The following is a 26430-nucleotide window of genomic DNA, read 5'->3' as shown; positions in this document are numbered from 1 at the left end:
GTTTTTACAATTTTAACATGTAACCGAAACCCCCATCTTTCCCAAACCTTAACAAAAGTATACTTTGCCCCCAACCTCCTACATTTCTTCCTCCCACAGTCTCTCTCACCTCTTCGTTCCTCTCTTCTTCCTCCCTCCTCTCCTCCTGTGTTGTCACTCCTCCTTCCTCGAGCTTCCCTCCCTCCCTCCCTCGCTCCCTCCCTCCTGTCTCTCACCAGAGGTGAAATGCTGTACTTCTCTTCCTGAAGTCATTTCTATGTTAATGAGTCTCCTTGTGAGATAACGCAGGCTGCAAGGGCCTCGCACACACACACACACACACACACACACACACACACACACACACACACACACACATACTGGCAGAGCAAGTGAGAAGGATGATAGGACCTGTCACTGCTCTCTCTGTTGATCTGTTCATGCAATTATTTAATTATATACAGTAATCCTTTTTCTTCCCTCTCTCTCTCTCTCTCTCTCTCTCACTCTCTCTCTCTCGCTCTCTCTCGCTCTGTTTGTTTTCAATCGCTTTAATTCTTCTGTTTCGTCCTCTGTTTATTTCGTAGTCTGTCCGACAACCACCAATCCCATCAGCTACACAGCCGGCCGCCCTGTCAGTCAGCTTATCACTCGCTCCATCTTTAAGTCACTTACAGCCTGATAGTGGGTCAGTAAATCAGTCAGTTATGGCAGTTAAACATTGAAGCCGATTGACACCAACATACAGTTCACACAGTTACCTAAAATAACAACCGCTTCACAGTTTAACTAAGCATCACTGTCCACTCGTCTGTCTGTTGACACGTTGACAAACATGCACCAAAGGACAGACAGAAAGAAATGACTGAAGGAATGTTTGTTTTTTGTACACTATGTGTGCATGTGTGTGCGTGTTAATGCACACACACACTGAGCCACCTCTCATTGATTAATGAATATTGGTCTGAATGCTCGGAGAGAAAGAGATAAAAAAAACTGCAGAAATCAGTAAATAAACATATCAAATAAACAATTAGAGAGGTTACATGCATTTATTCATCCCTGCAGTCTTGTCATCCTTTCACTTGAATTGTCTCAAGTGACGAAGACAGGCGTTCATTCATTGCTGTTTAAACAAGCAACACAATGAGCTTTTAAACAGTCAGATCTGTTCAGCCGCCTGAGGCGCGCACGCACACGCACACGGACACACACACACACACACACACACACACTGACTCGCTCTCTCTCAAAACGCCTCACCATGACACTTACACATGTTCATGTGTGCGCACATTTGCACACAGCCGAGTCACGTGAACAGAGAGACAAACAGGCGCACGCCTGCACAGTGCATGCACGCACACTCGTGCATCCCACGCGCACGAACGCGCACGCACTCCCCGTGTGTTAAGTGAACTGTGAAGAGGCTCAGACCGCCTTGTGTGGAAGCCTCGCTGGAGTGGAATCATTAAAAACGGTCCGTGGCTCTTTAAGTGGCATCTCTGCTTCTCTCCCGGGCGCGATTCTTCATGCATCGCTTGCCAATCTCTCTCTCTCTCTCTCTCCCTCTCCCCCCCCCCCCCCCCCCCTCTTTTACTCTCTCCTCTAACTAATCAGTGCGGTGCAGGGACTGCTGGCGCCGCGCAGGCGGAGGACAGAGGGAAACAGAAGGGACGCTGCGCTAGGACCAAGGACAGCGCCACGGCGCGTTTTCAGCACCACGGACAGCTCTTCAGACGCGGCAGAAGCTCCCCACGCGGCAAACGGCGCGGTGCTGCACTGCTTAAAAAAAGACACTGAAATCTGCATTTAAGACATTAGAGGCAGGTGGTTTGTGAACATAGCTGATCATCCCTATTTGTATAACACTTGTGCTTAGATATAAAGCAACATGTAACTACAATGAGTTTGAGTTTGAGCAACATATGTGTCTCTGATGAGACCCTCACTTTAAGAAGTAACCCTCCTTAGCTATACATATTCTCTCCTCTCTAGACTGAAGCCCCCCCCCCCCCCCCCCATGCTTTATACTGACGGCGTTGCGGCGCTGGGCGGGACCTGCAGAAATGACGGATACGTGATTAGCTCCTGAAGGGCGCTGTCAGCCACGAGCCCAATCCGAGCCGAGCGGTGCGTCCTCAGGCGGAGTTTGAGGAGACGCGCGGTTAGTTTTAGTTTGTGTTGGTTGGACCGAGAGGAGGAGGAGGAGGAAGACGAAGAGGAGGAGGAGGAGGAGGAGGAGGACGACGAGGAGGGAGGGAGGGAGGAGGAGGCGACGGCTGTCATTTTTTTTTTCATGTGTACCAACAGGGCACGTTTCTCGGGAGCAAAACCCAGGCGGGTGTAAACTGTCCATGCAGGCTCCATCAGCAGGCGTCTTACCGGACCCGGTCTGTCCCGGTTGCGGTTGAACTTCGGCGGTCAAGAGAGAGCTGTTTTTTCTAGAAGACATTACATTAATTCCGTCGAGGTTTCATTTTTTGTGGTTGCCTATTTCAGCCCGTCCAACGTCTCTCCACTGCAGATAATGTGTGAGGAAAAAACCTGCATTTATTGGCCTATTAGCGGCTGATCTGGACATCGAGGAGGGAGAAGAAGAAAAAACATGTCAGTGAGTCAACAGCTGGAGTGGAAAACACACGACGGATCTCGGTCAACGTCCGCGCTTTCTTCATAGCTGACGTATGGGCTTTATTCAACCGTCCATTCATTCAGTAATTCAGCAGGAAAAAACCCAGCTGTACCGCCTCATATCTGGTCCAAAGAGGACATCCTTCAGCCAACGAAACCCAGCGGTGAGTGAGGGGCGAGCCGCCTAATTATGCTTTAGTTGAAACACACGTTTAGAAACCCGCCTCCCTACCTTAATGCTGTGCGGTTACACCAGTCAAGAAAAACAAACTAACCCCCCTTTTTGTTGTTGTTTTTAAAAGATGGACTCCCCCCACGCAGACCTTGGCTGTTAATGGTTAACAGATTGATAAGGGAGCTGTGTTGGAAGAGCAGAAGTTGAAAAGGAAAGGAAGGAAGGAAGGAGAGGAGATCTCCGGTTGCTGGTGGATAACGCGGCTCTAACGCAGCTCGTCTAACCCCCGGGACTAGTAAACGGAAGGAGGCAAGGAGAGGCGGAATGTGGCATCGCTGTTACCCTCCGCTGTGACTGAGTGAGGCCAGTGTCGGGGGGACAACCGGTGGTCGTTAAACCTCCGGTGTGTGTGTGTGCGCGCGCGTGTGTGTGTGTATGAGGGTGGTGGTGGTGGTGGTAAAAACCGGTTTTTGATGCGCGAGAAAGTGACGTGCCGCCCTCCCACCTTCCCGCCCTTTGCCACGAGCCTCTTGTCAACCCAATGGACGAGGCATCTCCACACTAATAAAATCATCGATATCTCTATTATTTTTTAATTTTTTTGGAGTGCCTGTCTGTTGAACCCTTTCACTCCGAGTCTCCAAAATCTCGCGGGATATAACAATAAAATAAAAAGGGGGTGAATCTAAAAGAGAGGCGGATAACAGATATTAAGACAAAACAGGAGCCGCCTATATGAAGATGCTGATGTGTGACCGCGGCGTCCAGATGCTCGTGACGACGGTGGGCGCGTTCGCCGCCTTCAGCCTCATGACCATCGCCGTCGGTACCGATTACTGGCTGTACTCGCGCGGGGTCTGCCGCACGAAGAACAGCGGCGACAACGACACGAGCCGCAAGAACGAGGAGGTGATGACGCACTCCGGCCTCTGGCGAACCTGCTGTCTGGAAGGTACGTGATCAGTCTGACTGACTGTCTGTCTGTCTCTCTGTCTCTCTCTTATAGCGGTCTCTCTGACAAATACTGTGTGTGTGTGTGTGTGGACGAACATGTCCCCTCTGTGTGTGTCTGTTTGCTCTGTATTTTCCTAGTGTGTATCCATGTGTGTGTTAGTATTTATCTTTCCCTGCCTCTCCACACACATGACACACACATCCTGTCTCTCCTGTCCAACACCAGAGGAGCGTTGGTGTACCCAGTGTGTGTGTGTGTGTGTGTGTGTGTGTGTGTGTGTGTGTGTGTGTGTGTGACAGCATCCCATAATGCCTTGAAACCCAATTCTTGAGAATCTGTCCATTCACGAGTACACCCTTCCTTTCCTCTGCATCATAAAAATACAACGACAGAATATTTATTGATCTGCTCTTGTTGTCTTCACACTGCATTTAGAGCTGAAGGCTAACAAGTAACCTGAATCTGCACACTGTTGCCGGGACTCTTTGCACACACACACACACACACACAGACACACACACACACACACACACACACACAGTGTTGTTAGGAATTTGCTCTTTTGAAGCCATCTTGTTTGTCTTGTCATTTGGGAGCCAGAAAACACAGATACAGGCAGCGCGGCATATAGGCCGGTGCTGGGATCTGGTGTGCATTTGGCAACCAGAGAGACCTGTCGATTCAAGCAAACGCTCCCAAATAACTTCCTGGTTTAAGTCCTAATTCTCAGCCTAAGAATCCAGGACATGCTGACCGACATGCACAGTGACCGGTGAGAATATTGAGAGTAACAGTGTTGTGGAAAAATCTTTTGATTCGATTGTTTTTTGGAGAGAAGTTGAATTCTTCCCATAAACTCAATTGATCATTTTTTGACAACTTTCATCACACAGGTGTGCTGGTCGTCGCTCGTTCCTGCTGCATCAGTGACATTTTTTGACTTCCTTAAAAGTCCAATTGTCGACTCCACCAGTCAGAAAGAATGTGCAAATTTTGTATCTTTTAATTATTTAAGTGAGATCATAAACCCCCCCAAAAATCAAACTGCCCTGTTAAATCACACTTTGCGACACGTCCCACTAGACTAGACTGTCTGTAGCTTCATACCCGGACTACAGTCCTGGACCAGCTCTCTGGTTCTTGAGGCCATCTGATTTGCAATCCTCATGTGTCGTGGCTGTACGTTGATCTTGAAAAATCGAAACCTCAACCTAAGTCAAGGGGGTAAGCGGGGCAGGGATAATTGAGGCAGACAGATAAATAAGATAAGATGGATGAGATCAATTTAAAGAGGTAAAGTGGCCCTTTCTCATTTGAGTTTAGTTTAATTGCTGAGCAGTTAAAGCATCGTTTATCGCAGCATGTTTATGAGGGCACGGGGACAGGTGGATGTGTCTGTGGGGCATCTTGGTGGTGCATCACCCGGGCAAGAAGTTTGAGGTTGCAACATTGGTGTGTGTGTGTGTGTGTGTGTGTGTGTGTGTGTGTGTGTGTGTGTGTGTGTAGATTGGAGCCTGGGCCTTGACCTTGGCTGCACGTCTCTCTCCAGCTTTCCTGTTGTCTTCCCTGTGGAATCTCAAATGGAGCCGAGAAGCCACAATATGATTTTTAAAAGGTGTCTTTTTCTGTCAGAGGTCAAATCACTTGTCTCCAACCAGGAGTTCCAGCCACATCCATGAAAACCGGCAAAATGTCTCTAAACAAAGCTGTTTTTAGCAGCTGTTTATTGACACATGGTCGTGTGTATCAGTGCTGCCTGATGGGGCTGGGTTCCGCCTTCAAGTTGTGAGCTTTGGTGGCCTATTCATCTGACATTTGATCTGTGGTTATTTGATTTAGGAAATTATTGAATTGGCCGGGTTTTAAGTTGTGACTGGGCTGAAAACGGTCAATCTGATGTGGCAACACTGGTCTTTGTACTGTAGGAGTTATAGGTTGCTCGGTAGCAGTATCATGTTTTTAATGACACTGTGTCCACTACGACGGGGCTACCATCCCAGAAAACCCCCCAAAAACAAACGCATGATTGGATTCGTCCCCAGGATAATGAACATTTTGTAGTTGGGATCGGACTAGTGGTTTAACGAGCAGACAGTTCAAGCATCGGAGCTATTTAGTGACCAATGGCAGCTGGACCAGTGACCACATGCAGGTGAGTCTTTGGTGTTTTGGTGGCCAGCTGGCTACCGTTGGGGCTGTTTGAGGGTGTTTTTGTCCCTTTTTGGCTGGCTGTTTTCTCCTGCTTCTACCCTTCGTGCCAAGCGATGTCTTGGACCAATTTTGCTGCCACCTTTTTGTCGATTACTCAACTATCTATTTCCTTTTGGTCTTTCGCCGATTTGCTTTTTTTCATGCTGAATGACTTATTTCCAAGAAACCTATGAACACATCTCTGGTAAACACACGATCTAAAGTGGTGCTTTTGTGTGATTCTTTGAGGAGAAACTCTTTACACATCTGTCAATAAAATAAAGAAATGGATTAGTTGACAAAATCTCATGAGTGTTGAGTAAGAATTTCCCTTCAGCTGCACTTTCAGATAAAGGCAGAAAGCGCCAAAAACTTTCTTCTTCGAGGACAGCTTCACTTGCTACTGAACATGCTGACATGAAAAGGATATTAATCCTCACATCTAGCTCTTTTTAAGACAATAAACAAATATGTGATTATCACTTCAAGACGGGGGGAGGGGGGAGTTGCCTATCACCTGTATGGGGTCAATGGTAATTCTGATGTTTCATTATGACTCGACACATATTACATTGTAAATTATTTGACTTTGAACCTTTTGGAAATTGTCTGCATAGGGGCTGGAAAACTTTGCTTTCAATTACGAATAAAAATATGCATTGCCTCTGGTAGGAGCATGTGTGTGTGTGTGTGTGTGTGTGTGTGTGTGTGTGTGAGAGATGCAGCCAGTCATAACCATCTCATTCTGGGGGGCAGAGAAGGCTATTACAGGGCCAGATGGTGCAGGTATAAGGCTTTATTGAACACACAGTCTCATTTACACACACAGACAAACACAAACACACACACACACACACACACTTGTAATTGAATGAATAAATAGACAAATTCTAGGATATTCCCAAGCCACCAAACAAGCACAGCTGTGGGAGCAGCACGCCAAGTTAACACAATGTCAGCACAATGTCAGTGCATGCACACATGCACAGGCTCACATGCCACAGACAGACGTGCACACGCTCGCTCACGTGCGCACACACGACTAAAGTCAATGAGTCCTCTTATCTCCCTCTGCCCATCTTATACTTATGCTCATTCCGGGTCCCCGGTTGTGACGGTTTCATAATTCATAAACACCTCATAAAGTGACAGGAAATGGATGTCTCTGACTCGTGTACGAGGGCCTCGTCGTCCGCCTGACATCACAGAGTGAGCGACGGAGAGATGGAGGGGGATAGAAGAACATCATGTATGCAGTGTTCTTACAGTAAATGTATAGAGCGCTCATGCATATGAGCTGTGCGGCATAAAGCATGCAGCACAACATAAAGCATGCAGCACAATATGGAACAAGAGGAAGAAAGCCTTTGAGAATCATCCTATTTTACCAGAGAAATGATAAAAAAAACGGCTTTTGCACCAAACATCATTTATGAGCTAAATGTGAAATATGTGTATTTTCTGTGTTATCGGCAATCTTGTGACTCGCGACCCCATTTACGCCTTGCTGCCCTGCGAAAAAAGCTACTAACCATCCTTTCTCGGGCAAAAGGAACAATAAGTAGAGCTCATTGGCTCCCGTGACCGGGGGATGTAGTTAGTTTAAAAGTCTGCCAGACCTCGTCATGACCCGCTCTCCTCTGAGGTTATGCTTTCCCAGTTTTATTTTGGTATGCTCACCTTTGTTTCTCGTCTCAGGTACTTCACTTCCTGCCCTCGTGTGTTTTCACCTGTCCCTCGTCGTCCCCCTCCCCTTTCATTGTGCATTTACTCGGCGCGCTCCCATTCATCTCAGATATCCACAGTTCACGCTCCGGCCTTCTGTTCCCCGTCACTTCCTGGTGTGATTTAAACCTTGCATCTGTATATTTAGACTCCGCCTTCTGCCTGTAGCGATTCTGGATACCTGTGTCTGGTTCTGGACTGAGCTCCTGTGCACCGAACCCTGTTTTCTGTCCTGTGAGTCTGTTAGAACCATTGTTACACAGACCTGACATCCCGGACTGTCTTTCATCAATTTATTGCAAAGCCTCAGCATAACTTTGCTGCAAATTGTTACGAAACAAAGCATAAAAAATGTCTGAAATGAAAAGAGAAGGAAGAAAGCATAACATGCACACATGCAAACACACACAAAATATTTATAAAAGTCTCATCAAATAGATAATTAAACCAAATCACATTCTTTTTCCAGAAAGATATTACAGCAAAACCATATCTATAATTAAATAAAGCCACATACCTGCATCTTTCTTATGAATATGCAATATTGTCGGGGGTCTTGTTATTGTTAAGTAACTGTAACTGTGCTTTACCGTTATTCCCGATTGTATCTCTACCCGCCAACAGTTCTATGTGTGGTCAGGTTGGGATTTCTTGCATGCAGTGAGTGTGTTAGTGTGTGTCTGTGCAGGTGTACTGAGGTGTTAAGTTCCCACTGTGATAAACGAGCACGAGAAAGCCAAGAAATGAGGAGAGGAGGGAGGAGGAGGAGGTAGAGCATGAATGAAGAGGAACCAGAATGTGCATGAATGAAGCGGGGGGGGGGGGGGGGGGGGGGGGGGGTGATGGATGAGCTGTTCATGGCCTCTGTTCCAGGTGAATCTCCAGGGAGTGTTTGACCATGCCGGGGATCTAAATGATCACCAGGTAATAGAGAGAAGAGGGTTTTAAACAGGGGTGGGGACAAAATTGATGGCTGCGGGAGGAAGGAGAGAAGATGGAGGAAGGAATGAAGGACATAGGTGGAGAGCAGAAGACAGATCCACAATATGTATGTGGACACCCGTTTCCTCATTCCTTTGTGTGCCTTTAGTCTGGGGCTGTTAAGGGAAATCCTACTACCACAGCAAACATTGGACGCATCCCAAGTATCTTCATTTCCCATCACTTGCATCTTTTCCTTGCATCCCTCCCACCAGGGATAGATGGAGAGAAAAGACACAAGTGAGGGAAACGTGGACGCAGTTTGAGAGACAGAAGTGTTCTTCCAGCTTTGTGGAAACTGTTTTGGAGAGACCTTTTGCTGCTTTATCACAATGCCCCTCTGGACAAAGCAAAGCCCATAAAGAATTGGTTTTCTGCATTTGGTGTGTAAGAACTTGGCCTGCACAGAGCTCCGACCTCAACCACATCAAACCCGTCTTTGTTATTAAACTGGAACTGGGCCTGCAAGCCAGTGCCTGATTTCTTTAATGCTTTAAGTGGCTGATTGGGAGCAAATTGCTGCAGCCAGGTTTAAAATCCTGCGGACAACTTTCCCAGAGAGCACGCATGCATGCAGCATGTTAATGTCCGTGGTTCTGGAATGAGATGTGGGCGTGAGGTTGGAAACAACCATGTATGTGAAGGGGAGATGAAAGAGAGATTGGAAAGGAATGAATGAAGGGATGTTTTGGTAATGAGAGGAGAGAAAATGAGGAAGAGTATAAAGGAGGGATGATGAGACGATTTGAAACAGAGAGAGAGAGAAAAAATTGAACATGGGCGTTTGAGGAAGAACAGAGTGAGAAAAGGGGGGAAGAAGAGAGAGAAAGAGGAGAGGTGTGCAACCAAGCAGAACCTGTCCCGTTCTCTTTCATCAGCCATCACCCTGGAAACTAGCCTCTTCCTCCCTCTGTCTCTCTCTCTCTCTCCCCTTTTCCCTCTCTCTCCTTCGCCTAGAAAGAGGTAATCAGAAAGAGTGAGAGAGGTAGAGACAGAGAGAGAGAGAGCAAGAGAGAGAGAGAGCGAGGGGGGAAGAGGCACAGTCACCCACACTGAGCTATCAGAGGCGCTCTGAGGAAACAAGCAGTCCAATTTGCTCTGCTTTTCAACTTCCTTTCCTCCCCCATGCTCACTCCCTCCTCTTCCTATCCTCTGTTTTCTAGTTGACAAAATGCTTTATATCCTGCATGTGTTTGTGTGTGCATGTGGCTGGGTTGAGACAGGCCACACACGTGCAGCTTATTTGGACTCCACATCATCTGATTAGGTGCAGCCCCCCCCGGGAACGAGACTGCAATAACAACAGCATTGGAAATTACTTCCAAATGCCTGAAACAACCTTTTGTTTAAGCTTTCCTGACACAGACCAACTGTAGCACCGGAAAACCTGAACACGGTTCGCTGTTTGCATCTATTAAAGGTTGCTTTGTTTCTGGTTTCTTTTAACCAGGACGGAGATCAATTCCTGACCTTAAACACAATGTAGCCAACAAGGCTCTGGGCGAGGTGACGTCTGTCTCAACAACTGTTAGATGGATTGCAATTACATTTTGTGGAGACATTCATGGTTCCCAGAGGATGTCCCTGATAACTTTGGGAATCTTTTGACATTTTCTCAAGTGCCCCCGTGACGTTCACTTTGGCGGGGTTGAGAGGAATGTCTCGACAACTATTAGATGAACAACCATGAAATTCAGTGCACACGTTCATGTTCCCGTCTGGATGAATTGTAACAACTTTGATGATCTACTGCAATCATCAGGTCAACATTTGAGTTTGTGCGATTTTTTTGTTTTGTGACGATTTATGACATTCCCACCCGCCTCTGCTGTACTTTGTGTTCAGTGCTAATGTGCAAACGCTATCGTGCGAACACACTGAACTAACATGTTGAGTACGGTAACCATTACCTGTTAAAAACACCATGTTAGCATGTTGACGTTAGCATGTAGCACCTGTTTGGTCACTCAGTTCAGAGAACGTGTTGCTTGGAACACATTTGGTGTTTTAACTGCAGCTTGATTCTGGATACGCTCAGGTCCTTTAACCTCACTGGGGTTTGTTAGACATCGGCATAGTTGTTACAGATAGATATGTTAATAATTAAGGTTATATTAGTGTGGTGGATCTCAAACTCTTTTCTGTCATGCTGAAACACATCTATGCCCCCTCACATAAAGTCAGCTGGTAAGAATATTAGAAAAACTCATAACATAAAGAGATTATTCTGTTATCTGGAACATAGAATGCATTTCTCTTTTTGCACATATTGCTCATATTTTACTGATTTTCTGGGAATTACCATAAATATGCAAGGTCAATTTTGCCCAAAACTGCTAAAGCTTTTCCACACAAAAGGCTCAAAGTTCTGCAACTATATTAAAAGTAAAGCAGCGAGAAAGATAAGCCTCCCGTCACGTCAGTCTCACATTTGACTGACATTTTTGCTTCAAGAGCAACACCTGATTTCTAACCCCTAACTGTCAAAATGAAAAATACATTTTAGCCTGAATCTTTGCTAACACCCGAGATCTATTGGTTGATTAGCGTTTCTGATTACTTCAGTTGTTTTTTGCGTGGGTCTAGTTTACGGTGATTTATGGTGTTTCAGTGTTTGAACTGTACCTCAGCTGTAGATAGTGTGTGCGTGTGTGTGTGTGTGTAGGTGTGTGTGTGTGTGTGTGTGTGTGTGTGTGTGTGTGTGTGTGTGTGTGTGTGTGTGTGTGAGCGCTAGAGTTGGATCAAGGACAAACTGCTGGCACCTCACGGCCGGCTCGTCACAATCGTGGGGGCATCTGGACACACCGTGTTGTTTGTGTTTGTCTCTTTTTTAACCTTGATTTCAGGCACTATTTTATTCTAGTGAAACGTTTCCACTGTTTTGTATGCGTGCTGCGTTATAGGTAGAACTAGACCGGTACAGAAGGCAAATGTTTCAGTTGTATCTCATTAGAATTCTCTACATTGATATGTCAATATAGTTTGATTATGTTTCCGTGTTTATCAATGCAACACTGATTGTACAAAGAGTTTAAGCTGGACTGATTTTCTGTTGTGGCATTTTGAAGGTACAACAAATGTGATTATGAATATATTATATAGCTGCCCTGGAATTTATTGAATAGTTTTAAATGCAAAATTCCAGGAATAATGAAGGTTGGAAGTTTGCATGGGAAAGAAAGGGAATAAAATGGAAGTATAGGGGCCATTTGTTAAGTGTCATGTGCAGATAGAAACAAAGCTTTCACCATATCAGAAGCAGTGTAAGTGTCAGCATGTCCCTTGAAGACAAAAATCCTTCATTTGCCAAAACAAAATCCATCAATTTGTCAAATGTGAAATGTGCCACGCAGTGAGTTAGCTCGCCTTAACTAATGAGGAAAGCTACTTTGTAAATTTGAGCCTTCTCCTGAATCAGTTGCAGTGTAGGCAGTTGTTGCCAATGCTGGAAGAGCAACTTTTCCTGCAGGATGTTTCGCCGTTGAATCGGGCTTTCACTGTAGGGACGTGCACGAGCATCTGCATTTGTAGAACAGCCAATAGGAAAGCCCTCTCTCTGAAATGACCTGTGATTGGCTAAAGACTCCCGCTGCGAGCTAGATTTTCTAAAGCCTGAAAACGGAGTCAAGAGGAGGTTTTCTCTCACACCGCCTCTCTTGATTAATCAAGCTACATCCCATACATGGTAACAGCTAGCTAGCCCAAACTAGCACGTTATGAACTGTATTCTTTCTTTGTTAGCTGAAGTATCGTAAATATTAAATACTGATCAAATAAGATGATGAAACAAAATAGAAGGAAGAAAGACAGCAGGGAGCAAAGGAGAGACTGAGGAGAGTGAAAAGGAAGGTGCAAAAAGAGAAAGTGAGATGTTGGGTAGAGCTAAATAATAAAAGTGTGTCTGTAGCTCGCCACTCTTAAGAACAGCCGGCAGTTAGTCAGGAGGCAGTGAAATGGAAAGTGTTTCTGCTCTACCTCTGTCTGTTAGCTCTTGGACTTGCTCTACTACTGTTTTCATACATACCATTAAGACGAGTGTGTGTGTGTGTGTGTGTGTGTGTGTGTGTGTGTGTGTGTGTGTGTGTGTGTGTGTGTGTGTGTGTGTGTGTGTGTGTGTGTGTGTGTGTGCGTGCGTGTGTGTGTGTCTACCTGCAGAACTGGAAACGGACTGTCTTGCATAAATGTTTTTGACGCTTCAAACATATATTCATAAAGCTGTAAATAATATTCTATATAGAACAATGAAATGTTCCCCTCTCTCTCTCTCTCTCTCTCTCTCTCTCTCTCTCTCTCTCTCTCTCTCTACTGTGTTCTTTTTTTCTTTCTAAATATACTTTGAACTTTGACGTCAAGGTTTTACGACTTACTAAGAAATAATAGCGCACAAGAGTGTGCATGTGCACGTTCAGATGTGCATGTGTGTCCACGGAAGTGACAGCAGCAGTGCACTGGGCCCAGTAGGAGAAATTAAACCACATGACTCACTGAGACACACACACAGGCAGACAATCACGCACAGACTGGACTTCCATCCCCGTTTGGCTCCGTGTCCCATAATGCCTTGCTGCGGCTGTGGTCGCAGCTGCCCTCAGGCCACGTTGACCTTTGTGAGGCAAATGTCTCCTGATAGATGCTCCCAGTGTGTGTGTGTGTTTGTGTCTGTGTGTGTGTGTGTGTGTGTGTGTGGGTGTGTGTTCATTAGTTTGCTGTTAATTAGACTGATAATAGAAAAACAGCAACTTTGCGGTTTCATCTTTGTCACATTCAACACACATACATACACACGCAGGCACGCACACACAATGGCGGTTCGAAGAAGGAGCAGCTTCTTCTTGACGGTTTTTATTCTGCCAACTCCGGATAGTCGGAGCAGATCCCAGTAGTTTGTCTTGTTTGAGTTGTAATAAACTGGAGGAGGGAAATGAGCTTATTAGAGATTCTAGTTGTCCATATTCCAGGTTTACATTTAGAGGTGAGCTGAAAAAATCAGTCTGAGAGACATTGGTATCAGTTTACCTTAAAGCCTCAACTATGAGCGAATACAAGCAGTACTTTAAAGGCCTGTGGCCGAGAGGAAGAAGGTTCTTAAAGAAGAACATCGTCTGCATATATTGGTAAACTTTATGTTCTAACTTCTTTTTATAAACAGGTTGCTATGAATCGCTGTAGTGATAACAACAAGAACGGACAACCCTGTCTTGTTCCACACTGTGAATGGAACTGTTGACTTATTTTATCATTTATACAAACAAAAGAGATCCAGTGGGTCCAAATCTGAACCTTTAAAGCACTTAACAACAACTCAATACAAATTATTTTGACTTAATATGACGACATCCAAATAGCCCCTGATGTAGTTTGACTGAAGTGTTGCTGCGTACATTTGATAATGAAGGAACTGCGGCTGTAACTGGTCTTTGTCCTTCAGTGCTCGGTGAAGAGGAAAGGCCTTTAATGCAGTAACCTCTGCTGCGGTGAACAACTTGTCAATATCTACTACTTGTGTTGCATCTTAATCAGGGCTATTAATTAGAAAGCTCTTATCGGTCAGCGATCGTGACGTGTGTTTACCTGGACGTGAGTTATTGCGGTTATGAGGCTGATTCAGGTTCTGATCGTATTGGATCAACGTGTGTTTACATGAGCACAGAACACAGTTTACATGGTAAATACTATATCCCGGGTTACTAATCACTGCTTTCTATTTGAGCATGTGCCTGTGATGTTTACAGACACAAGCACTACTCTCATAAATGTGTTGTGATGCAGATTAGATATTAGCATTTGTATATTGAGTGGGGGGTGATTCATCACCCCGTTTGATAAATGTAATGTTTTCAAGCAGGAGCTTAATGCCGACATTGAATGAAAGACCCACGCTTCCACTAAAATACTTAATTAACTTTAGCTGACAGGTTATAGGTGGTCTTTCTCTATCTCTGTCTCCCCTGGAGGGTTTTCTCCTGAGCCAAAACGCTCAGTGATATTCAAATGAACCAACATGAGTGATAATATTATCGAATTTGAGGTTTACAGCATAACCAATCTGAATTAACATTTGTTACGAGGGAAAATGATGACGTTGAGTCAGCCGATGTTAAAGGAAGAAGACACAACTACACAGGAAAGTAAAGTTACATGGAGGGATGTAATCTAGTCTACAGTCTTGGTATGCTGTTGGTATGCTCATATACAATACATTGTTTGGCCCAGTGCGTGTGTGTGTGTGTGCGTGCGTGTGTTTGTGTGTGTGTGTGTGTGCGTGTGTGTGTGTGTGTGTGTGTGCGTGCGCTGGTCGATGAGATCATAGGCTGGTTATGACACTTGACACAAGTCTGTGCGACAGCTACTGACTCACTCACTGATACAGCTCTACAAAACGTCATTGTGTGCTGAGAAATACATGACGCAAGTACATCCACCCACACACACACACACACACACACACACACACACACACATGCTTGGTTGTGGAAGCTGGGCGGTGACGATGTATTTGAACAATGACCGTGGTACCTGTATCTGTTCTGTTGATCCAGATCGATATTCTGCTTCCTGGTGCTTTAATCCTTTTTTCATTACGATTGATCCGTATTGATCCACTGCTGTCAGGTGCGTACCTCAGTCAAAGCTGGACAACCATGGTGGACAACCATGGTGGACAACCATGGTGCCAAAGTGACCTGTCAAAAGAAGTCCTTACACGGTTTCACTGGTTTCCTCAGCTGTGGCCTAACTTTCAACCAAATTTCATTAAAATCGGTGATCAATGTAATTATAACGGACATCTATTTGTGGTAATGAAACCACTTAACACAATGGCAAACACGAAAACACATTAAAGGATGCTGATATTATATATTTTGGACACAAAATGTCCCAAAACAGCTGTTGTTTTTACAAAACAATACTCAAACAGCACAATTTTCAGTCGTGGATTAATACACATTAGGTGAATATTTACGGCAGGAGGACTGTGTTTGTGCAGATTCAATGTAATATAATATTGTTAAGTATATTTTCTTATGTGTAGAATTATCTAAAAATAAGAATTATTGTGTATTTTTTACCTTTGAATGAGCCATTTATATCTAAAAACGGAGCCGGCCGCCATGTTTCTACAGAAGCCCGGAGCAGAAACAAACAAACACAGAATCTAGAAAGGGACGTTCGCGTTTTTAGTTTCAGTTTAGTTTCCAAATTCTACACACCTCACCTTTTATCAGCTACTGTGTCAAACTGCGCCCCGAACATTTGTCTGTCAGATTATTAAAGACATCTCGTGGAAAGCTTCTGGTTGCATGGATACTAGTGGCACCTCGTGAGCGTCGTTGTCGTTGGCCAAAGTTCACCGTTCTCCTCAATCACACGCTGGCTCCCTGAATCGCCTCTCAGTCATCAACACATTGAGCCCTTCTGCTCTAATAGCTGCTGAATGCTCTAAACATATATTTAACACGTTTGATGGGTTCAGATTAGTTTATATAAAGAAACCGGTGCAATGTGTTTCCTATAAACAAATTCAGGTTTTCTTTTGAGGACGAATGAACTGACAGCCAGAAGTCAAAAATATCAAAATGATCAGAACATGAGGCGATTTTTAACCGTTCTCTACTGCTGGAGTAGAGACATTTATAATAAATATGAACATTGGTATTGCAATTTTGGCTGGCATGGACATTGTTTTTGTGACTGTATATCACACATACACTGCAGACACCAACGACAGTTTTGTCAGAAATTTGGGAGATGATGCGACCAGATGTGTCCAGTCATTTGTCATTTTATGATTGGCCAAGATGTCTTTCATTGAGTCATTTTCAGGCTTTAAAAACAGTGAATTGCTTGTGCTGTTGGTGTGTGAGTGCGTGTGTGTGTGTGTGTGTGTGTGTGTGTCTGTGTGTCTGCTTTTGTGTGTTTGTTCAGGTGTGATTTAGATTCTGGGCCACTAAGAGAGAAATAAAAGCAGCCATCTATCTCTCTGTTCCTGCCTCCCCATCCTCTATGTTCGTGTGTGTGTGTGTGTGTGTGTGTGTGTGTGTGTGTGTGTGTGTGTGTGTGTGTGTGTGTGTGTGTGTGTGTGTGTGTGTGTGTGTGTGTGTGTGTGTGTGTGTGTGTGTGTGTGTGGCGTATCGCTTCATTGGCATTTCATTGCGTGGGGCCGTTCGCTGCTCTATACATCAGGATGGTTTGATACATTAAAAGGCGGGAGGTTTGATAAACGTCCGGTCTGACAGTCACGGGGCAGAGCTCTGATTGACGATCCTTCACACCTTGATGCGTTCAACAGCCGCGGCTGTAGTAACCAGCTGTAGTAAAGTCAAACCAGGCCACATTACAGAGCACAGAGAGCAGCACAAACACCATGAAAAGACCAAATCCAACAACGAAGCCATCCGACGAAGAAGTGTGGTCCGTCTAAAGTCAGATATGTCTTATTCCACCGTGTCATGCAGCTCCATTACTGTCCACAAACTACATCAGTGAGCCAAATTGTTGCACTGGCTGACATGTTTTTTTCATTACAAAGAACATGGGCACTGTAGTTTAGTTTGACTCAATATCACAATCACCGTCATGCTGCTTTAAACACTCACTAGTGCACCGAATGTGGATTAATCCTCAACAAATGTGTTTTTTTGGAAGTCACAATCAATTTAGTTTCATATTTATTCTCATCATTATCTTCCCACTTCCTCATTGTCAGAGTTTTGGTTTTCATGTCATAGCTTGTCATTTGCAAGTGCCTTCATCATTTCAAGTGTTAATTGTAAAAATAAAAGGTTTCATTCAAAAATGAACCCTCCGAATGACACTAGATACTATATATTTACATCTTCAATAGGAACCAATGGACGTGGGGCTGAGAGCCACAGACAGGAAGTCAGAAAATATATTTTTTAAAATAACATATTGTTGGTTTTGGTCTTTTTGGGGGATTTCTTCTCAATAAATAGATCGGTGATATTATCTGTGTGGTTTGAGGCTGAAATTATTCAGCCGTTTTTTTAAATATGTTTTCCTCAAAGAACCAGCATTTTCCAACCAAAAGCAATCTGTTAATTATTAATGAAAGTGTGCAAAGGATAAGTGTGAGAGATGAATCCATCATGTGTGTATTTGTTGAACTGGTGGTACATCCACCAATGTGGCAAAACACACTTTGATTCATATGAAAGTTTTACAGATTATTACTTTATGAAATCCAGATATCAAACACTATAAACGCCTTTCTTGTTAATCAGAGTGTCAGTCAGAGGTTAGTCGCTATCTCCGACTGCGTGAGCTCGGATGAATCAATTTATGAATGATTTTCTGAGTGTGGGTGCTGGAAAGAACCTCTTCATATGCAAATAAGCAATTAGGGTTGAGTCGTCCGTTGTTCGTCGCCAGCCTCTATCCTCCCGTTTTCCATCCAATCCTCCCGTGCCGTTTTACCACCAAACCTCTTTCAACCAGCACTTCCTCTCTCTTCATCCTCCTTCATCTCGCTTTCTCTCCTCTTCCCCTTCATCCCACTTCAGTCCTCCCCCTCCTCTCCCCCGCTCTCTCTCTCTCTCTCTCTCTCATATCCCCTGTGGTGTTGACCATGTGTGAATGGGACTGAATGATGGGTGGGTATGAAGCTACATGCAGTGTACACACACACACACACACACACACACACACACATATAGATGGGTGTGTGTGTGTGTGAGTGTGTGTGGAGGACTTGCACAAAGGAGGATGAGTCACTCTTTGCCTGACACGCTCGTAGGAGACTGCATCCTAGTCAATACACCACAAACACACACACACACACACACACAAACACTCTCTCACACACACACACACACACACACACTTTGACATACACTGATATAAACAAGAAGGCTTTTACTTACATGCATGATTGATAGTGTTCATGTATCAGTTTAATGAGCTCGGTTGATGTGTGTGTACACGTGATGTCTGTATTTTAGTGGCTGTGTGTGCTGGTAATTGTGTGTGTGTGTGTGTGTGTGTGTGTGTGTGTGTGTGTGTGTGTGTGTGTGTGTGTGTGTGTGTGTGTGTGTGTGTGATAAGGCTTTTCATTGGTGTTTTCCCTCACATACCCTGAAGGCTACAGCTCCGTCCTGCTTCAACTGTCATATCTCTCTCTCTTTCTGTCTCTCTCTCTCTCTCTCTCTCTCTCTCTCTCTCTCTCTCTCTCTCTCTCTCTCTCTCTCTCTCTCTGTCTCTCTCTCTCTCTCTGTCTCTCTCTCTCTCTCTGTCTCTCTCTCTCTGTCTCTCTCTTTCTCTCTGTCTCTCTCTCTTTCCTTGTGCTTGTGATGTGTATTCACGTCCGTGTACAGCCGGATGTGAACATGTTCACTTTCCTGAAGATGTGATCTGATGCAGTAGACTCACACAAGAAGATGAGTGATTATTGATCGACAAAAGCAATCACGCTCCATGTTTTCTATTGCTATTGTATTTGACATTTTTATGACTAAATAAAATGATTAATGGTTTAATCAGAAACAGAATGGCTGATTAATTCAACCTACAGGGCTGCCCGTTTGTAGCCAATCAGTCGACTGATTGGTCTTTTTGTTTCTTAGTCGACAAAGATTTCGTTTAGTTCATTTGTAACTTTTCATGCTTTTTCATGCTGAGTGACTTATTTCTAAGAAACGTATGAGCACATCTCCAGTAAGCACAAGTTCTAAAGTGGTTTCTTTGTCTGTCAGTATGACCATCAAGGAGTCACGTCAGCAGCACCTTATTTAAAGATACAACTTCCCGTTACAAAGTCATTACATGACACAACTGCTTTTCTCCTTTTCCAGTTTGCACTCCCCGTCAGAACGCAGCGCTGACATTTTGATCTGCAGCTGGTTTGTTGTGAGAAAAGCAACAACTCTAAAACCCGGCATCTCACTGACGGGTGGATTAAGTTAGGAAATAGCATATTCTGGTACAGATTGATTGATTATTCCCCCTGTCATTGTTTATGATATTCATGTAGAACGTAAAACAAATCTGATCTCATTTCCTCACGCTGAACAATAAAGATCTGAACTGAACTCATTTGTGTTTCTCCTCCGCAGGAACGTTCAGAGGTGTGTGTAAGAAGATTGATCACTTCCCGGAGGACGCGGACTATGAAGCAGATGCTGCTGAATACCTCCTACGTGAGTTTGATGATGATACATTAAGGACCCATCTTTAAACATAAATTTATCAGTCAAACCTATTAACAACCTCTTATCAGGCGTCACTGTCAGGCCCAGATTTCTATGAACTTTGCTGGACTAAAGGGACAAACATTTCTGCTTTCGATTCGATCACTCTTGTTCGTTTTATCCACTATTTTGATAATGTACTAAACTCTACAATCACTAGAGTGCTTTTTTTTCTTCTTGTGATTAATTTGCACGTAAATATGAGTACAAAGATTACCCTGCGAAAAAGCGGCATACCTTTTTCACGGGAACAAGGCTGATTTTTCGGAGCTTTTGCACCGCGAATAAAGGCCGAACACGATGCGTTGCGCCTATATTTATATTTATACTTTGTTGCTGCTTTCAACCTCGACAAAGGTTTTTATGGTTGCATCCGGCTTGTTTTATAACAAGGATCTTTATAAAAAGGGTCTTAAATTTGCTCTGTATGGATTCGTACATGATGTCACACTAACAGTGTGGAGGCCGTAGCTGCAAGATGTGTCAGCTTCGGATCATGAATGTAGAAGATAATAAAATAAAGAAGCATTGTTTTTGTTTTGCAGTGTACAGCTAGTTATTCACAGTGTTACATGTATGATAAGGAGACATGTGAGATCTTATTACATTCCGGATGGATGAACAGAGAGTGTCCAATGGAGAGAAGAAGAGATTAAAGAAACAGGTGCCACAGTTTTATCAGCACATACATGAGGAAAATAAAAATAAATGCCGTGATGAGAAAATGTCAAAGGAGAAAGGAGGGATCACATTTACAGAGAGAGTGAACAGGATGCAGGCAAAGAGATATAAAGAGGGTGGTTTAGTGGAAAGCAGAGAGGAGGGGCTCTCTCTGTTCCTTCTCCCACAGTAAACACAGAGTAAAGATGGACGGAGAGAGAAAACGGTAACAACAACAACAAGAGGGGAAAAAAAAGGGAAAATGGATTCAGCCTGTGCTTCTTTTTTCACTGCTCCACTGAACACAGAGCAACATCCCCAGAGGCAGCCAATTAGATCACAGGCCTCAGAGCTGGCCAGCCAATGGGGAGCGGGGACCTAGTGACCGGCATTTCATACAGCCCAGGGGTGTGGGCCATAGGGGGCGGGGCTTATACGCTCCAACGCACAGCACCACTGGTCGCTGCAGCTGTCAGTCACGCCCGGGAATGTTTCGGAACGCAAGAAGCGTGAAGGAAAGAGACTCAGAAACACAAACACGTTTCTTATGGGGTGATTTATTTGAGACTTTGTGACTATACACACCTGTGATGTATGGGTGCACATCAGCTGTGCAACACATCTAAACACACCGCACCGCTCGGTTCTGCACGACAAGCTGTTTGCAAATATCCTCCAATATGTTATCACGTCATGTACACATATGGGCTTCTGACAAATATTTCTCTCCTCCTGCAGCCTCCCTTCCGTTTTCATCATCTCTGCTATTCATTATTTTCGCGCTGCATATGTGTCAGCGCGCCTCTCCATCTGTCTTGGTTTTAGTCCATCTTCTCCCTCTACATCCGTCTCTCTCTCCCTCTCTCTCTGAGGCGAGGCCTCTGAATGCTTTAGCATGTTCTGGATTCAGACTCAGTCGAGCATGTAGCAGCACACACTGGCCCACGTGTGTGTGTGTGTGTGTGTGTGTGTGCATAGTGACACATCTTTCATTGTTTCAGCTCTGCCCTCCAGCACAGTGGATTTGAAATGAGACGTTGATGTTCTGGCTTTCAGCTTTGAGTGTTAACGTCCATCAAACCAGCAGATTTACTACACAATGGGAGTCTTGCATTGTTTTCAGTTGACCTCTTCAATCACACTATATAGTCTCAAAATGAACCAATCATTACAGGCAACATCTTGGCTTCATAGGAAAGGTTGATAGGTAGATCTTTACATCGTTTTTCCCACAAGTGTAACTAATATTGGAAAAATAATAATTGAGGCTCCACGTGCTCTACAATATTGAACTATTTCTATTTTTACAGCTTCTCCTTCTCCTCAGTGCTCTGTGTTGGTGTCAGACGAGTCAATCAGTGCTTCCCAGTTGCACTTGGGAGTAAAAACTATATTTTTTACAGGGTCTGGTTAGTGCAAATAGTTTATTTCGGGGTGCTTATGACATAATAAAGTTTAAAATGTGTCTGTCGCTCACACCAAGATGACGGTCAAAGGATCTTTCAACAAAAACATAGCGGGTGAATGACGAACATAAAGGTCAAAGCTGCTGATCGTTTGTCACGTCAGCAAAGAGCAGAAATTAGGAGGCAGTTTGTGGAAATTTGGCCAAATTTCCAAACTTCCAAATAAAAAAAAAATCAATCTTCTGAGTCATTCTGCAGAGCCAGAATGGCAACATCTTTACACGGGAAAAAACGTTTTGTACTTTTCGGTAATAACCGTGTTCCCTCTCTTCTTCTTCTTCTTCGTGTTTGTGTGTTTTAACAGGTGCTGTGCGTGCCTCCAGCATCTTCCCCATCATGAGCGTGGGTCTGCTGTTCCTGGGGGGGCTCTGCGTGGCCGCCAGTGAGTTTTACCGGAGCCGACACAACGTGATCCTCAGTGCAGGAATCTTCTTCGTCTCTGCAGGTCGGTCTGCACTGCGTGTGTCTTTTTGTTCTAGTCACAATGTCTGTCCTCGTTGTTTCTTTTGTGTGCACCAGCGTACATAAAGTCGGCTCTGCATTCAGAGCAAGAAGGTGTTGTTCTTCACTGACGGACACTTCTTCTACATATTGATTATATTGTTTCTCAGAACAAAAACCTATTGATTAAGAATTGTTGCTTTTTAGCCTGAATTTTAAAATGAACCCTCTTGGCTGCACATGTTTTATATGTTCGTTGTATTGATTTTGTATGGTTTGCTGGTGTCACTGATGAAATGTTTTGTATTGTTGTTTTTTCTCCCCGGTGTGTCTTATTATTTCTGCCATGCAGTGACTCGATTTCCCCACAAGAGGAAATAGGTTCTTAGGGTTTAGATTAGATTGAAAGGAGCAGATCTGTTTCAACTGATTGCTCTCCCCCAAAACAAGTCCCTCAATGTTGTAAAGAAAATAGAAAAATGGTGCTTTTATCATTTTTTATATTTTAATTATTGATAAAATCCCAGACTTAAAAGAATGAATAACGAGCCCTCTGTAATCTCCTTCCGTACACCTAAAATTGCGACTACAAACGTTGGTGCAGCAAACTGTGATATGTAAGCATACTGATGCTCATCTCCATGACAGCACAGTTAAACACAATGTAGCAGCCATCTTAGCTGCATAACCAGCCGCACTTAAAATACCCCGACCCGGTTCAGACACGTCGAATTTCTATAATTCAAATGTTTAATGCAAGGATGCATGCTTTTGAGATAGCAACACGGGGCTAGTGTGTGTGTGCGTGTGTGCGTGTGTGTGTGTGTGTGTGTGTGTGTGTGTGTGTGTGTGTGTGTCGTTACTGTGGAGCCACTCTAAACAGAGGAGGTGCAGCACTCAAATATTTGCAGAGAAGGAGCCCGTCAGGCATCTAAAGCACACAGAAGTGGCTGTGTGAGTGTGGAAATTTGGGCACAGCAGCTGATTAATCAATCAGCAAGAATACCACGATGCCGCTGTGATGCACTGCGAGGGTGTGAGCGTGTCAACACGCATACATGCTCACACACATAATCTATCAACACGGATGCTGACACTTGGTCTCCCATAAACACACACACACACACACACACACTTGTGCTCTTGCCCCTGACACACACAAAGGGCTGTAAAGTACTTGCTGTTCAGTGGGATGTGTAGGGTCCCATTGGGTTTTGTAGTAAATTCATGGAGCCAAATTGGTAATTATTTACCACAATAGTGTGGGGCTGATTCTGGTTAATTACAGCTGGCTAATTGTCCCCATTCTGTGCGTTCCACCACACTGCATGAGCACTGTATTCTGGACTAATGATATGGAATAAGAGAGCCCAGCTGTGTGCAATGACTCTCTCTGATGCTCTCCTCCCGTTACTTTGCTTTATTTCATTTGGCCGTCTCCCCGTCGTCCTCTTCTCATTTCTCTCAAGTCTTGGCTCCGACATTTTTTCTTTTCTCAAATATTCATTCACTTGTACTCTCACTAATCTGCCACTTTATTGTATATTTAACTGTGTCGGTTGGCCCTCCACTTTGTGTTCAGACTGAAATACCTCAACTACATTCAAGTCCCCCTCTGGATAATTAGTAGTAACTTTGGATTCCTTAGCTTTTCCTTATAGCGCCACCACAGTTTTAATTTGACCAACGCTTTGTTTCGTGAACAAATCTACATTATACTCTCCAAACGTCGTCGGTGTGAACATGTTAGCATGCAGATGTTAGCATTTAGCTCTAGCACGGCTACAGACGTGTGTGTTTGTTCATTCTTCTGCATTAACTGTACATTTGTTCTTTGTTTTCTTTTAGTGGCGGATCTCCGTCTCTTGCAGTTTTTGACGTGTGCTGTTTGTCTGGATGAGTATGGAGTCATAGGAGTGCCATAATAAAGAAGACATCTGTGAATGAATGAGAATAAATTAATTGTAATATATAAAAATTTAAAAAAATAGAGTAGTTTATATGAAAAATTTATAAATATATATATTAAAAAAATGTATGAATACAAACAGAAATAAATGAACAAATGAATGGAGGAACATTTTAAATGCTTTTCTTTTCCTTTATATTTAGATGTCTTCATATTCGCACATTTAATTATTAACTGTATTTACCTATTTAGTCTTTTATTTATTTCTCTTTATACTTTCCCATTTATTTACAGATGTATTCTTTATTATGATACTCCTATGACTCCATACTGTTTGCCTGGATGAGGAGGTCACGCTTGCACCATTTCCACTTCCATCTCTTGATGTTTTCCTTCTCCTGTCCTTCCCTTCCAGGTCTCAGTAACATCATAGGGATTATTGTCTATATCTCAGCCAACTCGGGTGACCCGGGTCAGAGCGACAGCAAGAAGTCCTACTCCTACGGCTGGTCCTTCTACTTTGGCGCCCTCTCCTTCATCATGGCAGAGATGGTGGGCGTGCTGGCCGTGCACATGTTCATCGAGAAGCACCGCAAGCAACGGGCCAAGTCCCGCACCGAGCTCATCAAAAAGTCCGCCTTCAGCCGCATCCCTTCCTACCGCTACCGCTTCCGGCGTCGCTCCAGCGTGCGTTCCTCCGAGGCCCCGAGCCGCGACACCTCACCGCTGGGGAAAGGCGGCTACACGGGGCCCGCCGCCTCTGAGATGCCCATGTACACGCTGAACCCACGTGAGGCAGGCAACGCCGGCACCAAGCCCGGAGGCGGCATGGGCGGGCTGCTCAACTCGGAGAGGGAGTTCCTCCAGAGCAGCACGCTCACTAAAGACTACAGCAAGGACCCCAACCGCAGGACCACGCCCGTCTGAGAGGTGCCGGCTGCAGATATCGCCCAATCAGAGTATCAAAGAGAAGGATGACGAGAAATACAGGGGGGAGTGCAAGCTTAAGCAGGGGGACGCACAGGGTTACGGGGGTGGGAACGGGGTTTGATAAACTATGACTGTGAACTGTGAACTTTTAGCCTTTGAACTGTGAATCCTGAGCCCTGTGAGAGTTTCAGTGTGTGTAGCAGGGTCGGTTTTGATGGAGAAGTTGTTCCCAACTCCACTTTACCACATATCACTGTAGTTATACCTGTGACTCCTTACATATGAAGGCACATTCAATTTATGTCCATGAGTGTTATGATCATAAATTGATTCTCTGGCTTTTTTCGAAGGGGGAAACGGGATTGACCCAAGATCAAAAGCATATCGTAAGTGGTTTGCTGTTTGGGGCAACTTCTCCTTAAAATTTTAAATAATGTGAACTAAAGGAGAAAGGGGAAGGAGGTGAGAGACTCTGTGTGATCTTTACCTTTTGACCTCTGTCCTCCCGACCTTTTTTTGGGTAGCAGTTGGATTAGTGGCAGGGAGCAGCCTTAGAGCTCCGAGCTGTCTCTCTGATGACGATTTTAAAAAGTGCGGACGTTAACACCTCAGGATCGGGATTGATTCATTTTCAGTTCAGCTGGACTCAAAATATAAATTGAAGTTGCGGTTTGTCTATTGATGGCGGCACATTTGTGACACTAGTTATTATTTTCTTATACATATTGTATATATATACTCCTTTCATATTGATTGATGGAAAAGCTGTCTTCTTAACAGACTGAACTGAAACTGAGTTGAGCTCATTCTTGGTAACATTTACCCCCGTCTCTCTGATCCCAGGTCAGTTGTTAAAACCTGCTTAGTGGTTTTTGGGGAACCGGGTACACTGACTACAGATCAGCTGTTAGAGGAGAGGGGGAAGGTGTGACTCAACTAAACTAATGAATCTCTTTTAGACGGTAACATAGATCATTGGTGCTTCCTTTTACCCGTTTTCAGCCACATAAGTCGCATCTTTATTTATTTTTTCACCTTAAAGAGGTGATCCGATATATGTCTGTCCGTCCGCCTTCACTTGTCACCTTTCACCTTCCACATTTTTCCGTGTAGCCCCATAACTCACCTCACTGCCACCCTCTGCACACCTCCTCTCACCCTCTCCTTCTCTTTTAGGT

General features: G+C 44.3%; 1 protein-coding gene across 1 annotated transcript; it reads left to right on the top strand.

Annotated features, from left to right (window-relative positions):
* Positions 1–3523: 3523 nt before the first annotated feature.
* On the top strand, positions 3524–25249 carry cacng3b (calcium channel, voltage-dependent, gamma subunit 3b; the record flags this gene model as incomplete). The annotated part of the gene is made up of 4 exons (XM_079177087.1): positions 3524–3740; positions 19712–19795; positions 22277–22417; positions 24738–25249. The coding sequence occupies 4 exons, from the start codon at positions 3524–3526 to the stop codon at positions 25247–25249; spliced, it is 954 nt and encodes a 317-aa protein (XP_079033213.1).
* Positions 25250–26430: the final 1181 nt, after the last annotated feature.

This window comes from Pholis gunnellus, assembly GCF_910591455.1.
Source record: "Pholis gunnellus genome assembly, chromosome: 17".
In the NCBI taxonomy this organism is placed as follows: domain Eukaryota; kingdom Metazoa; phylum Chordata; class Actinopteri; order Perciformes; family Pholidae; genus Pholis; species Pholis gunnellus.
This window is presented reverse-complemented; position numbering and strand designations above follow the sequence as displayed.